The following is a 14,251-nucleotide window of genomic DNA, read 5'->3' as shown; positions in this document are numbered from 1 at the left end:
CTAAAATCCATGTCATCGTCTACTGCAGGCTGGATACAAAGTCCGGACATGCAGATAATGTATTATTTTATGACTTATTCTGTCCACAAGCCATTCATGCTACCCTCGTACCTATTTCCAGACCGGGGATCTACACTGCAGAATGATCACAGAAAACGTGGCTCTTTTCATCCTTAAACGATTAGGCTTCAAGCCCTAAGGGAAGTGACGGTGACTGTTCCCGTGTGATATCTTTTGTCTTTTGGCAGAACTTCCAGACCATTCATTTCTACACAAACATCATTTGGTCAAAACACAGGTGGGGAAAAGCTCTCTGAGAATCCTCTCTCAACCTCAGAAAACCTCGATGCTGTAGAGGCATCGCCTGAGTGCAACATTCTACGTCAAGGCGATTCGTCCCTGAAGAATCACACAATCACACCTCCAGCTCCGCAAGGACCGATCTCATGTCCACAACTGATGAGTTCCTCTCCGTTCATAAAATTCCCTTCTGCACGTTTCTGTCTCCCCCACTACCAGCTGATGCTAGCAGCAATCCCGGGGTGGGAGGCTGCGATCCTCACCCCACAGATCAAATCCCATAGGGAAATACACAAAAACTGAGTCAGAGGACAGCATAATACCCCCAAAGTCCCGGGACTCCTGGAGTAGGACAGTTACGAAGACTATCTTCGAAGGAACCCTAAAGGAGATCAGCCCTGAATATTCACTGGAAGGACTGATGCTGAAGCTGAAACTCCAATACTCCGGCCACCTGATGCGAAGAACTGACTCATTGGAAAAGACCTTGATGCTGGGAAAGATTGAAGGTGGGAAGAGAAAGGGATGACAAAGGATGAGATGGTTGGATAGCATCACTGACTCAATGGACATGAGTCTGAGCAAGCTCCTAGAGTTGGTGATGGACAGGGAAGCCTGGCATGCTGTAGTCCATGGGGTCACAAAGAGCTGGACGCAACTGAACTGAACTGCAAGATTATCTGGAATGGAGACAAATTAGCCAAGATTCTAGATTCCTGATGCCAAGGTCAAACACATACGTACTCAAGGAAAAAGAAAACTGGGTGCTCAACAAGGAGCGGACACCAGAACTGCAACAGTTTAGTTACTGCCAATTCAGCAACGTGTTGATGACATAATTGTTGGGAGGCGGTTCCCGAGCTGCAACAGTAGACATCGTCTCCGTCACAGGAAACACCACTGTCCTGTTCACTGCTCTAAAATGAGACTTTGCCACGCCTGCTGGGTTTCCCTGTAGCCGCAACACTTTAAAAGCATCATAAATGCTTTTATGATGTAAAAGACTGTACGCAATCTGCACAGTCAGATTGTAAACCATCTGCCCGCAATGCGGGAGGCCTGGTTTCGATCCCTGGGTCAGGGAGATCCCCTGGAGAAGGAATGGCAACTCCCACCAGTATCCTTGCCTGGAGAATACCACAGAGAGAGCAGCCTGGTGGGCTACCGTCCAAAGGGTCACAGAGAGTCAGACACGACTGAAGCGGCTTAGCATGCACGCACCTAAAGAAACCCAGACCAGGGTGAACAAGAACACCGTGAATCTGCACACTCACACCTGACATATTTCAGTGCATCCATGAGAAGAGTGAAACATCCAAGAAAGAGCAAAGAGGCTTCACGACGACTTAGCATTTTTCACTTTAAAAGATAAACATGGAACCTCTGTTTAAGGGGGAAAAGCCTTAGAATGGTTCATTTTAAAAATCTTAAGGAAAACATTCCAGGCTACTGGTCCTTCAAATTCTGTTATCTGAAGTTCTCTAAACCTTAACTCAGAATTTGAGTCTCCTTTTCGGGGGAAGAGGCAACACAGCAGGCCCGGAAGCAGCATAAGAGCCTCAGGAAGCGGGTGTGTTTGCCGCTCACCAGGCGCCGACTGGCAGGCTTGGAGCAGAGTCCTGCGGGCCGTGGGACGCAACACATGAAGCTCCAGTGTGGTTTACGAAGTGGGAGTCACTTCAACACCGGTGCAAATGCAGGGTCGGGGGACAGACTCCAGGAAGCCCTGGACGGAGGGGAGAAGGCGACCAGGGACACAGTGCCCACAGAACTCACTGTCATCTGCGTCTGAGTCCTCTCTGCTTCAGGGGCCACGAGAACCCGATCTAAGAACTGAGGTCGCGTGAGACGCAAAGGGCCAACCTACACACCTTTACTCCGTCTCAGAGCAAATGACCTGCACTTCTCGGACACACTGCTGAGAACGTGAAGCTGGTGCGTGCGTGTCTGACTCTGCAACCCCAGGGACAGTAGCCCACCAGGCTCTTCTGTCCACGGGATATTCCAGGCAAGGATACCAGAGTGGGTTGATTTTTCCTCCTCCAGGGGATCTCCCCAACCCAGGGATGGAACCCACGTCTCTCGCGTCTCCTGCGTGGGCAGGTGGATTCTTTACCACTAGCGCCACCTAGGAAGCCCCAGAGTTTTATTTTTAAACTTTCCTTCTTTTCTGGCCACACCATGGGGCGTGCAGGACCTTCATTCCCCAGCCAGGGATCGAACTTGCCTGCCCCAGTGGAAGTGCAGAGGATTAACCACTGGACTGCCAGGAAAGTCTTTTCAATTCATATTCGAGAACAAGGGCGTCGGGTCCCATGCGGGTGTTCCATGGAGCTGGCAAACTCGCTGCAATTGCTAATTATTATCAGTAATAGGTGACGGACGGCATCACCGACTCAATGGACATGAGTCTGAGCAAGCTCTGGGAGATGGTGAAGGACAGGGAAGCCTGGTGTGGGGTCTCAAAGAGTTGTACATGACTGGGCAACTGAACAACAACAAGCATCAGTTCTGAGACACTGGGGAGATACGAAGACAATGATATGAGGCATAATTTTTTCTAGAATTTTAGCGCACATCAACTCCCCAAACCATGTAAGGCACATTCCTGCTCTCCAGAGGCTCCACTTAATACCCTGCGCACTGGCGTGCCCTGTTAGAATTACAAACGTATAAAGGCAAAGCATGAACAGTCTCTTCAAGTGGACATCCGGTCTTTGCAGAGACGGGAGGCAGTGGATGTCTACTGACGCTTGTTGAAAATGGCCGAGTGCGGACGCGCCCTGGAGGCCGCCTGCTCAGCATTGAGGAGACGTGACTGGGGTGCAAGGGTGTCGCAGGAGCAGGGGGCCCAAAGCCAAGTGCCCCGGCCCCCAGTGGGCAGGCAGGGGCACGGGAAAGCAAGCACCCACACCCATGTGCAGCGCCGGAGGGCACAGCAGCCAGGCCAGCTGCCTAAGGACCCAGACCCAGCAGGCAGGCAGCCCATCGCCTTCTACAGAGGGGGCTCCCTGAGTGCCCTGGGCAGGTGGGCTCCCCCTGAGGGCCTTGGGGGGGAAAGGGGGCTCCCCTTCAGGTCGTCAGGGGGGGCGGGCAGGCAGGGGCTCCCTGAGGTCCTGGGGTCGTGGGGGCTCCCTGAGGTCCCAGGGGCGGGCAGACGGGGGGCTCACCCTGAAGTCCCAGGGTGTGAGGGGCTCCCTGAGGTCCCGGGGGCAGGCAGGCGGGGGGCTCCCTGAGGTCCTGGAGGGGTGGGGCTACCCTGAGGTCCCAGGGGGGCGGGGGCTCCCTGGGGTCCCGGGGGGTGGGCAGGCAGGGGCTCCCTGAGGGGGTGGGGGGCTTCCTGAGGTCCCCGGGCGGGAGGGCAGGTGGGGGGCTCCCCTGAGGTTGTCAGCCAGGCGGGGGGCTCCATGAGGTCCTGGAGAGGTGGGGCTACCCTGAGGTCCCAGGAGGCAGGGGCTCCCTGAGGTCCCGGGGGGTGGGCAGGCAAGGACTCCCTGAGGTCAGGCAGGCAGGGGCTCCCTGAGGTCCCTGAGGGGGTGGGGGGCTTCCTGAGGTCCCTGGGTGGGAGGGCAGGTGGGGGGCTCCCCTGAGGTCGTCAGGCAGGCGGGGGGCTCAGTCTGAAGTCTCAGGGTGTGAGGGGCTCCCTAAGGTCCCGGGGGCGGGCAGGCGGGGGCTCCCTGAGGTCCAGGGGGGTGAGGGCTCCCTGAGGTCCAGGGGAGTAGGGGCTCCCTGAGGTCCAGGGGGGCGGGGGGCTCCCCCTGAGGTCCCGGGGGGCGGGCAGGCGGGGGCTCCCTGAGGTCCAGGTGGGGCCGGGGGCTCCCCCTGAGGTCCCGGGTATGGGCAGGCGGGGGCTCCCTGAGGTCCAAGGGGGTGCGGGCTCCCTGAGGTCCAGTGGGGGCGGGGGGCTCCCCCTGAGGTCCCGGGGGGCGGGCAGGCGGGGGCTCCCTGAGGTCCAGGGGGGTGGGGGCTCCCCCTGAGGTCCCGGGTGCGGGCAGGCGGGGGCTCCCTGAGGTCCAGGGGGGTGAGGGCTCCGAGGTCCAGGGGGGTGGGGGCTCCCTGAGGTCCAGGTGGGGCGGGGGGCTCCCCCTGAGGTCCCGGGTGCGGGCAGGCGGGGGTTCCCTGAGGTCCAGGGGGTGGGGGCTCCCTGAGGTCCAGGGGGGTGGGGGCTCCCTGAGGTCCTGGGGGCGGGCAGGCAGGACCGCAGCTCTCACCTCTGCGCTCGAGCACAGGGCTGCTGGCGCCCCAGCTCTGGTAAAGGGAAGCCAGGTCCTTCGGGATGTACGTCTTGAAGATGCTGAGGAGGTCCAGGCGCTTCTCGGGGCCCTCGGACGCCGGCTCCTGCTTGACGGGGTGCGGGGCGGGTGGGCCCTGAGGGGCTGCAGGCCCTCTGGAGCCGGCCTTGGAGGGGGGCTCCCGGGGAGGTAGAGGGGTGCCCCCGTCGCCTTTCCCATGCGGCTGACCCTGAGGCTGAGGGCTGAATTTGGCTTTGGGGGGGTCTGGGGCACTGTGCTTATTTGGGGGCCCGAGGCCCGCCCCCTGCCTGCTGCTGGCAGGGGCCTGGGGGCCCGCCCGGATGATAACAGTGGGCGTCGGGGTAGCGCTCCTGCTGAAGCCCCCGCTGCCTCCCGCGGGCCCGGGTCTGGGGCTGGTCTCCTGTTTGGGCCTGGGCGGAGGCTGCTCCAGGCCAGGGCCAGGCCGGGTCTGCCGAGTCCCGTCGGGGCCGGCCGTCCAGAGCGCACAGGGTGCCCCGGGGTGGCCCTCCTTGCTCCGGGGCAGGCCGGCAGCTTTCGTGGGCACCCCCAGGGGCGAGGGGCTGCCTTTGGGGCCAGGCACCCCGCCTGGCACCTGGGTGCGGGTGAACCGGGCGATGGGCAGAGGCTGGCACTCCTTGCCCCCGAGGGCGGGCGGGGGGCCCGTGCGTCCGCTCCGGGCCAGGAACACCAGGTTGCTCCTGATGCTCTTGTAGCCGTTGGGCTGAGTCCACTGCGGGGCCATGGCCTGGCCGCTGACCCGGTGCCAGACACGCTTGTGCATCCAGAGTACCTCAGGGTAGTAGGTCTTATGGCTGCAGTAAGGACACGGGTGCACGGCCAGCGCCGCCTGCAGCGAGGAGGCCGGCTCCCGGCGGCCAGGATCGTCCCGCGAGGACCGCTCACTCAGGTCCAGTGGGACCAGGTCTGGGGCTGGCGCCCGCTTCCCCGCCGTGGGGTGCTCCTTGGTGTGCAAATCGGGCGGCCTCTCCCGGGGGTAGGTGGCCTGGCTCTCAGAGGGCGGCTGCAGACCCGCCGCCTGGGCCGGGCATGAAGGGAGGTCAGCCGCGTCCCTGTGGCCCGGGCCCTCCTGCTGGGGGCCGCACGCTGGTGTCTTCAAGTCCACAGAACACCGAGGCGGCTCGGGTCTCCTGGGAGCGTCCCTGCTGCTGCTTTCAAGCACGGACACGCGGGCCACGATCCCCGTGCCAAGCTCCCCGGCCACTCTTCCTGATGGGCTGTTTCCAAGTGTGTGACTTTGGTCTCCGTTGGAGAGCGCAGCCAAGGAGACGTCTTCTGGGAAGCAGCAGCGGTGTGGCTCTGCCCCTGGAGGATCAAAACGCAAAGTGTGATGTTAGTGTTCCTCATCAGGACCGGAGGTCGCTGAGCTCACCCAAACTGCCCTGTGCCCCGCACAGGGGAGCCGCTGGAGCTCAGGAACAGTGCAATCCAGTGCCTGGATGGATCAGCAGCTTTCTCTTAAGGGCAGACCAAACTCGAGGGCAAACCAGCATTATTTATTTCTCAATTAAGTGACTCAGTAGAATGCAAATGAGGATAACACAGCTGCCTATCTAGTGATATGTAACTACATCATTACTAGTTAACAGACAGGGACCAGCTGTATCAAAACACAGAAATGAGCACTTAATTCTTTATGACATATAGGACTTTCCGCAACTTTCAGCCCATGGTCACACAGAGGCAGGGCCAGGAAAGAGTGTTCTCCCCCCAGTGCACCCCCAGGGAGCCTAAGACTGCTTCAGAAACTATGGACCACTGGTCTGGCCCAGGACGGGCCCCGTGACTGTTCTGTAAGCCCAGGTCTCGCCATCCCTCCCCTCACCTCCCCCAACCTGCTTCCCGGGGTGGGGGGGGGGGGGTAGAAACAGTGCCCCTCCCTGAGTGGGGACCCTGCTCCCACCCCCCGGGGCCTGCCTGGAGGCTCATGCTGGCGGCGTGGCTTCGGAAGGCCTCGCGGTGGGTGGTGGAGCCCTCGCCCACCCGCTGCACCCTCGGCCAGGGAGGGGCCCAGAGGATGGGAGTGACCCTGTCCAGTGGCTGCTGGGGGAGAAGCAGGTGCTCTGGGGTAAACTCAGCTTGACTGTTCCAAATGCTGAACCATCCTTGGGGTCAGGGGCTCGTAAGGGGAAGAGCTGAGCCTCGCGTGCGCAGCAAGTTTCTAGAACTTTTCATATCGGTCCCCGAAAGACTTCACGTCTGCAAGTCCAGAAGACAGACTTTCTCTCCAAAAGAGGAGGTGCACGCAAATGGTGATGCAGTACAACACGGCAGAGCAGCAGAGAGCTCAGGAAGAGACTTCCCTGCAGCCCCTATGTTATCTTCCTTTACCCTGGAACAGCCTGAGTGGGAGATCCGGCTAGCAGCCCCGCTCCCGTCCTTAAAACCCAGATGTAATATCTGCAGTGTGTGTGTGCGTGTGTGTGTGTGTGTGTGTGTGTGTGTGTGTGTGCGCGGGCGCGCGCGCACATGTGCACTCAATTGCTCAGTCATGTTCAACTCTCTGCGACCCCATGGACTGCAGCCCATCAGGCTCCTCTGTCCGTGGGATCCTCCAGGCAAGAATAAATACTGCAGTGGGCTGCCATTCCCCACCCCAGGGGATCTTCCCGACCCAAGGATTGCGCCTGAGTCTCTTGTGTCTCCTGCATTGCTGGCGGGTTCTTTACCACTGAGCCACCTGGGAAGCCCAGCACTTGCAGAAAGGGCAGCTGGCGCTCAGGGAGGACAGCAAACCGCATGCTCAGGAAACAGGGTCTCCCCACCCCAGAGGCTGTAAGGATGCCCCTTCCAAGCTGTTCCTCTTCATGGGGGAAAAAAAAAAAAGACCCACCAAACTAGTGTATGGGGGTGGGGACAGTGAGGAGGTTCTTGAGACAGAAAAGAGCCTAAATACAAATTATTCTAGTGATTTGAGCTGTGTCTGGAACATACAGTAACCCTCCCCACAAAGATAAAAGATCCCAACTACTGTGAGCCTGAGAATTCCCACAGTGAAGAGCTCTTGTGTTTAAGGTAATTTTGAGGGCTTCCCTGGTGGTCTGGAGGTTAGGAATCCACCTTGCAATGCAAGGGACACTGGTTTGATCCCTGGTCCGGCAAGATCCCACATGCCTCAGAGCAGCTAAGCCGGCACATCACAACTACCGAGCCTGCGCCCTGGGGCCACAGCTACGGGCCGAGCTCCTCACCAAGAGAGATAAAAAACACATACAGACATCTTTGTAAAAGCTAATTGTGAGATTTCCGCAGTTATTTTAATTTTTTAATATTTATGAGTTCCCAGTAACTTTTGCAACTATTACCAGTTACCAAACACTTGTTGTGACAGCAAGAACATCCGTTTTTAAATATTTCTCAAAAGAGCCTTCTTTAATAATGGTTTACCCTGCCTTAAAAGGGACAAATATAAACACAGGGCAGAATAAAAGGTAAGATGATGTAAGAGAAATGAGAGCCCCTTCGCATCACAACCCGGTTTAACTGACACTTGAGAGTTACCCATCTGAAATGCAAGAAATTAACAAAGAGAAAACCACACAAGTGTCTGGGGGTAGGGGGCGGGGAAGAGTCCCTGAAAAGATATTTCAGCTAAAACTGTCTCAGAAACACTGATTCTCAATGAAACGCAATGGGGAGAATTATCATTATCACAGCATATCTTGGATACAACGTAAAAATGATTTAAGAAAACGTTTCAGCTACAACATCCATGGGGCTTTTCAATTATCAAACACGATTTAATAAGCTTTCTGTGCAAGTGAAGCAAAGGAAATGCTGAAAACCCTGGCCCGGGCTGGTTCGATGGGGAAGTTCTCCTTCTGGGAGAATAAAGGGAAAATCAGCGAGGGGCGAAGACACGCGGCGTGTCTGCTGTCACAGAGGGCACCCAGGAGAGCACGTGACCAACTGGCCCACTTGCGAGGCCGCTGGGAGGAGGGGCCACAGCAAACAAGGAATCGCCAGGCTTCCAGGCCCGGAGACGACACCAGCAATAAAGCCAAAGTCCCAGCTCAGCCTCACTGCCCTTTGTAAAAGCACAGGCTTTGTTTCCACAGCGAACAGCGCAGAAACCACTTCTGACGGCCCAGTATTTCTCCAGGACGATCTGGTCCTACAGTCAGAAAAGCGTCTCTTTAAGACAAGCATTCTTTCTCAAAGGGTTCTCACTCATTACACATGCAATGTGAACAACAATAATAATATTAATAATAAGGTCTCAGGGATAAGGAAATCAGACAGGACTAGAACAATGACAACTGAATAATCAGGCTTAAATATTTTATACGCAAACAAATATTTATTCCCTACATTGTTCCTGCTCCTTTTTCTGCTGACTGAATGCAGTGGGCAAGTTTTCATTTTCAGTAATTAATCTATTCACATAAATAACTCGCAAAACTGTAACTTATTTGCGTTTACGGAAAAACATGTATTCAATAAATATCTTAGCACTCTGGAAGCCAGATTTTGATTTCTGAAGAAAAAAAGCTGCAGATTAAATACAGGACTTCTGACTAAACCAAGTAACCAGGTGCCAAAAGAAAACTTAACACTTGCAATCTGGGAAATAACTTTCTTAAGAACATTCCTGTTCAGAGATTAGAGAGTCAACGTTTTAGAGGTTGATCAACTATCTCGCGTGTCCACCCAAGCTTCCAGTTAATGGACAGCAGTGTGTCCCGCCATAAAACAGTCACATTCTAGAAATCAAAACTTACTGCTTCCTCACTGACACAACCATATACATATGGCACTCGGGCCATATTTTCAAAAACATGTATTTTTGAAAAGATCAAATCTATGCTGAAGCGAACAGAATTCAAGTCCATTAATATTTTCATGGCTAATGTACCTTATACACCGTCCTTCAACCCCAAATCCTAACAGGAAACTATAAGCTGTCCCTTTGACAAAGGTCTATGGGGTCGCACAGAGTCCGACAGGACTGAAGCGACTTAGCAGCAGCAAATAAACGTAAAAGTAAAAAGAAACCACAAAACAAAGCTTTACAACCCACGCTCTTAAGAATACTGAATATTTCCACTTTACAAAGGCAAATAGAAAGTAAGTCGAGTACCATAAGGAAGCATGTTAAAGTTGAAGGAACTGGCGAAAGAAGGTGTTTCCATCACTTCAGATTTTAAACTGTCCCTGAGGGAGAGGACGGAGCCCAGGGGAGCCTCGCATGTGAAGCTTGTTCCCCAAAGCTTCCTTAAGGACAGGGCGTCCGGAACTGCCCTTCCACCTCTACAAGGAACCCACTCCACTCAAACCACCTGTGTCCTGACACCCCTTGCGTTTTGCGAGAGCCAGGTCGGATCAAGACTGCAGAAGAGAAGGGGCCTGCGGACCTCCAACATCTAACAGGGACTGCGGGTACACACTAGCAGCTGCGTGGTTGGAAAGTTTTTCTGCTACTCAACTATCCCAGAATACAAGACCCGCATTCTATGCATTTACGAACGAACTATAATAACCCTCTTCAGGAAACCAGGGCTATGTCTCCGCCCCGCCTTCCGAGGCAACGCCGGACACACGCCGACCCGCAGAACAAAGCCCGCGGGGCCCGGCGCCGGCCGCGGGGGAGGGGCGCGGCTTCCGGCGCCGTGCGCGGGCCTGGCCAGCAGAGGGCGCGCGCTCCCCGCGCTCCGCGCGCGGCCTGGCTTTCAGAGGGGGCCAAGGCGGCACCGACCTTTAAACAGAATATTCAGGTCCAGCAAGCAAGCGAAGCAGGGACGCAGAGAACTTAGAGTGTGCATCAGTACAATCACGCAGTTTTCTCCTCAAAGTACAGAACGTACCTGAAATGGATAAAAGGGGTTCATCCAAAGGTCTTAAAGTAAGTTCACCAGTATTTTCAGAGAAAATGTGCAAGGCTTTAAACCAGTGATGCACTTGAATGAACTGACCTAAAATGAACTTACCTAAAAGGACGGACCTACCGCATCGGACTGTGGGGCTCAGACTGTAAGGCAGCACTGTCAAATGTCCAGTTTCTGGACAGAAATGCACAGAAAAGTGGCACCTCACAGCGGATCTGGCCCAACACAGACATGACGGGGCCTGACTTTTTCATGCCTTTCCACCCACAGAACCGCTGTCTACATCAACATCAAAATTCTTTTCACTCCTGGAGTGCTGTTGAATGTGCACTCAGAGTGGGGGGCGGGGGCTGCATGATCCGGGGACAGTTTCCGAGCAGCACTTGGCAGGACTTGTCACCTACACAGCCGCAAAGTGAAAATTTTATTATTTCATGAACCTGACTGTATGCAGGAAACACCCCTTCCTGGCTCATTCCTCATCTTTTCTCTTAGGGCTCCAGCCAACGTGTACAAGGGTGGTCCTGGCCTCGCACGGGGTTACCTGTGAATTCAGAGCCTGACCCCACAGAAGGAGCCACAGGGATGCTAACTAAGCACCACCGGCTTGTCTGCCGAGTCGTCTCATCCCCACCAGAAGCTGGGTACCGGGGTCCTGGAGCCTTTGATGGTTACACACGTGTGAATACAAAATAGAGACTTTCTGTATTGCTCACATGAGGGGTTCAAGCTACTTTATAAATAATAAAATTTCAAATGTTTCAGCCCACCAGAGACAGTGAAAAGAATTAGTTTATATTTTACTTAGTATTTGCACCAAATCTTTCCAAGTCACATCACTAAACTGTTTCTGGACTCTCAAGCAGGCTGCAGTATAATGGGTTGTAGTTAAACTTTGTAATTAAAATGCAAAATCAAGGTATATATACATTTATTCTTCATGTACCACACCTTAGCTTTCATTTTCTCCCCTTTTTAAGTAGAGGAAATAACTGTATTCCCCTTTCTTGCATACATATCTTTGGGTTTCCCCTTGACTTGTATAAGCTCCCCTTCAATTTATCCAGTTACTTAAAAATCTAGACGAAGAATGACAGCCCCAATGGACCGATGCCGCACAGAACAATCTCGGGAAAGCCCCAGTTACTAATGTTTATTTTCTCAATCCTTTAGTCATATTTCTATTTTAAGAAGGAGTTGCAATATCATATTTCTGTGATTGTTTTCCAGGAGCTCACTGGCTAAGCAGGAGCCGTGAGTCTATGAATTAAAAACGTTTAAAGCTAAGTAAGGGTTTTCCAACATTCTATGAGCTGAACTCAAAAGAAAGGGCCCCCGGGCCAACTCCACCTCCACTGGCCTAGCGTCCCCTCCAGGGCTGTCCAAGGGGACCTGCAGCTTTGGGAGCAAGCCGCCCGGCCTGAAATAACTCACCCACCGGCATGGAGAAAAAGCAGGGGGAGGAGGGCAGGGAGCAACACGCGACTGGTCACCACTTTCATTCAGCCCCAGACAGGTCAATCCTAACCAGCGCATTCTCTCTCTAACAAAGCCTAGGGGCGACTGCGGTGCTCCGGCTGGGTTCACGTGGTGAGCGGCGCACACGCGTGGCCCTCACGGAGCTCCGTGATGAAGGCCAGCAGCCCAGCCACGCACCGGGGCCCAGAAGCTACCCCGCGTCCTCCACTCCACCTGCCCTGTGACCTCTGACTTGTGTTCTCCCCCGGCACTCACATGAGGGCAGGACCCCGCCCCCGAGGCCCCTTGGGGGACAGGGCCCCAGATCCTCCCCGGAGCGGCTGAGTTAGGCCCGAACAACAGTAAGACGTGAAACAGGAAGTGACCTGAAAAGTCACTGCTTATCCGACGTCCAGATTCTGGGACCTAGACCCACTTTTCAGAACCTCAGCCCCCGATGCCACGTCTGTGCTCTGATGTAAAAACCCTCTGCCAGGCTGCTGGGCTTCCACCACCCGTCATTGATAGCCTCCGCTTCGCTCCAGGTGCGGCAGCTTACGGTTTACACAGCACTGCAGGGATGCACTGGTCCTGGCGGAGGAGCTGAAGCCAGAGCAAAGCTCATTCAAAGACACGGCGCTCCTGAAGCCTGTGTATCTGCCAGGCAACCACCCGGCCCACTCCCCCCATCTGTCTGTCTGTCCCCATCCTTCCCTCCTCCAGGCACAGAGATGACCTGTGAGCACGCACTCACGCGGCCACACATAGTCACAGCCATGCGTGCGCAGATGCACACACAGCCACACACATGGACACAGTGTACACACAGGCTCACGCAGGCGCAGCCTCCCACAAGACATCGGCTGTTTGTCTGGGCTGGGGGACCACTGGGGCGGCTGCTGGCTCAGCAGGTAGCTGCCACGTGACCTCAAGTCCTGAGAACTCTCTCCCTTTCCCACAACCAGACAATTACCAAGTCCAGAATTCGAAGCCCAGTGAATATACCATTCTTTGAAAGGAGAAAGTGTGTGTGTGTGTTGAGGCTCTTTTAAGAAGCTGAGCATATTGATCCACACCCTGACCACCTTAGCATGGCCGAGCCCAGCCCCACCTCGAGCTACACAGGTGGGAACCCAGGGTCCCGACTTCCTATTCTACTCACAGACGTCAAGAGACTTCAGGGTTTCCAGGAAACATACACACCAAACCTAAAACACATAGCTGCAAAAAGTGAAATTTTTGCTACTATTTATAGAATCTGGGAGAAACCACACAGCCACCCAGCACAGTCACGTGTCTTTGGAACCACTGCTCCACGGCTGAGAGTCCACACGGGTCCCGGCGTCCACCCGGGTCCCTGCATGAGGTTAAGGCCCCCGCAAGTCCCACACGGCCTGCTCGCCCGTGAGGTCCCGGAACACAGCCGGGGCACCATACCTGAGGCTGAAATCACCCCTCTCTGCTCTGCCAAGGGCAGCTGGCCAGGCTGAGCACACAGGCCTTTTGCCCCTCCTGGGAGCTTCTGCAAAGCGCCCAGGGGCACAGACCGACCCCTGGGAACTTGCCTGAGACACAGCTCAGCAAATGGCAGAAGCAAAGTAAGGCCCGTGGTGGACATTTCCCTCATCTCCTTCCTTGCCAGCTGGACACAGGGATGCTCCCTGTATGGCCTCACTGCCAGCCCAGGGGACCCTGATCACTGCCCTACCACCCCCTCCAGCCTCAAAGATCCCGGGATCACCACTGTGTACAAGTGTGTGTGTGCACATACATGTGTGTGTGTGTGCACATATGTGTGCGTGCCCGTGCGTGCATGCTTGCACACTGTGGTCCCCAGAGAACATAGTCTGTTCAGCCACACCCTCGCGGCCCCGCAGCACACTCTGAGATGCACACCCGTCCCCTGTTCCCTGAAGACATCTCCAGCCCACAGCTCAGGTGTGAACAGGATCCAAGCACACGACGTTTCCCAGGACGCACCTGGTGAACGGCTTCCCAGGGCCAGGGCAACGGCACACCAGCAGGTGACGGGGGACCCAGCCCCCGGCGCAGGGTCTGCAAAGGCACCACAGTCAAAGGAACCCCGCACACTGCACCCCTGCCACGGACGCCCACACAGAAGATCCGGGGACCAGAGGTCGCGATGTGTCCCCAGCAACGGCGCAGCCGTGGAGCAATCGATGCAGCTGGCGTCACAAGCATGGGCTGTAAGGTGTCGGGGCCCGGCTCGGGCTCGGACTGGACTCCGGCTCCACCTGGAGCCCTGTCTGCAGGACAGGGTAGGCTCAGCAAGGAGGTCCAAGCAGTCAGTCCTAAAGGAAATCAGTCCTGAATTCTCACTGGAAGGACTGATGCTGAGGCTGAAGCTCCAATACTTTGGCCACCTGATGGGAAGAA

General features: G+C 55.5%; 1 protein-coding gene across 1 annotated transcript in view; it reads right to left on the bottom strand.

The window, feature by feature from the left end:
• ZNF516 (zinc finger protein 516) overlaps positions 1-14,251 on the bottom strand; it is a 53,926-nt gene that overhangs the window by 17,092 nt on the left and 22,583 nt on the right. The window contains exon 2 of the mRNA XM_052660504.1: positions 4,512-5,876. Coding sequence (XP_052516464.1) covers positions 4,512-5,876 — 1,365 coding nt within the window. The remainder of the gene's footprint in view (positions 1-4,511; positions 5,877-14,251) is intronic.

The sequence above is a fragment of the Budorcas taxicolor genome, chromosome 22, assembly GCF_023091745.1.
Source record: "Budorcas taxicolor isolate Tak-1 chromosome 22, Takin1.1, whole genome shotgun sequence".
In the NCBI taxonomy this organism is placed as follows: Eukaryota; Metazoa; Chordata; class Mammalia; order Artiodactyla; family Bovidae; genus Budorcas; species Budorcas taxicolor.
The sequence above is the reverse complement of the archived record's forward strand: the minus strand, read 5'-3'. Positions and strand labels throughout refer to the sequence as shown.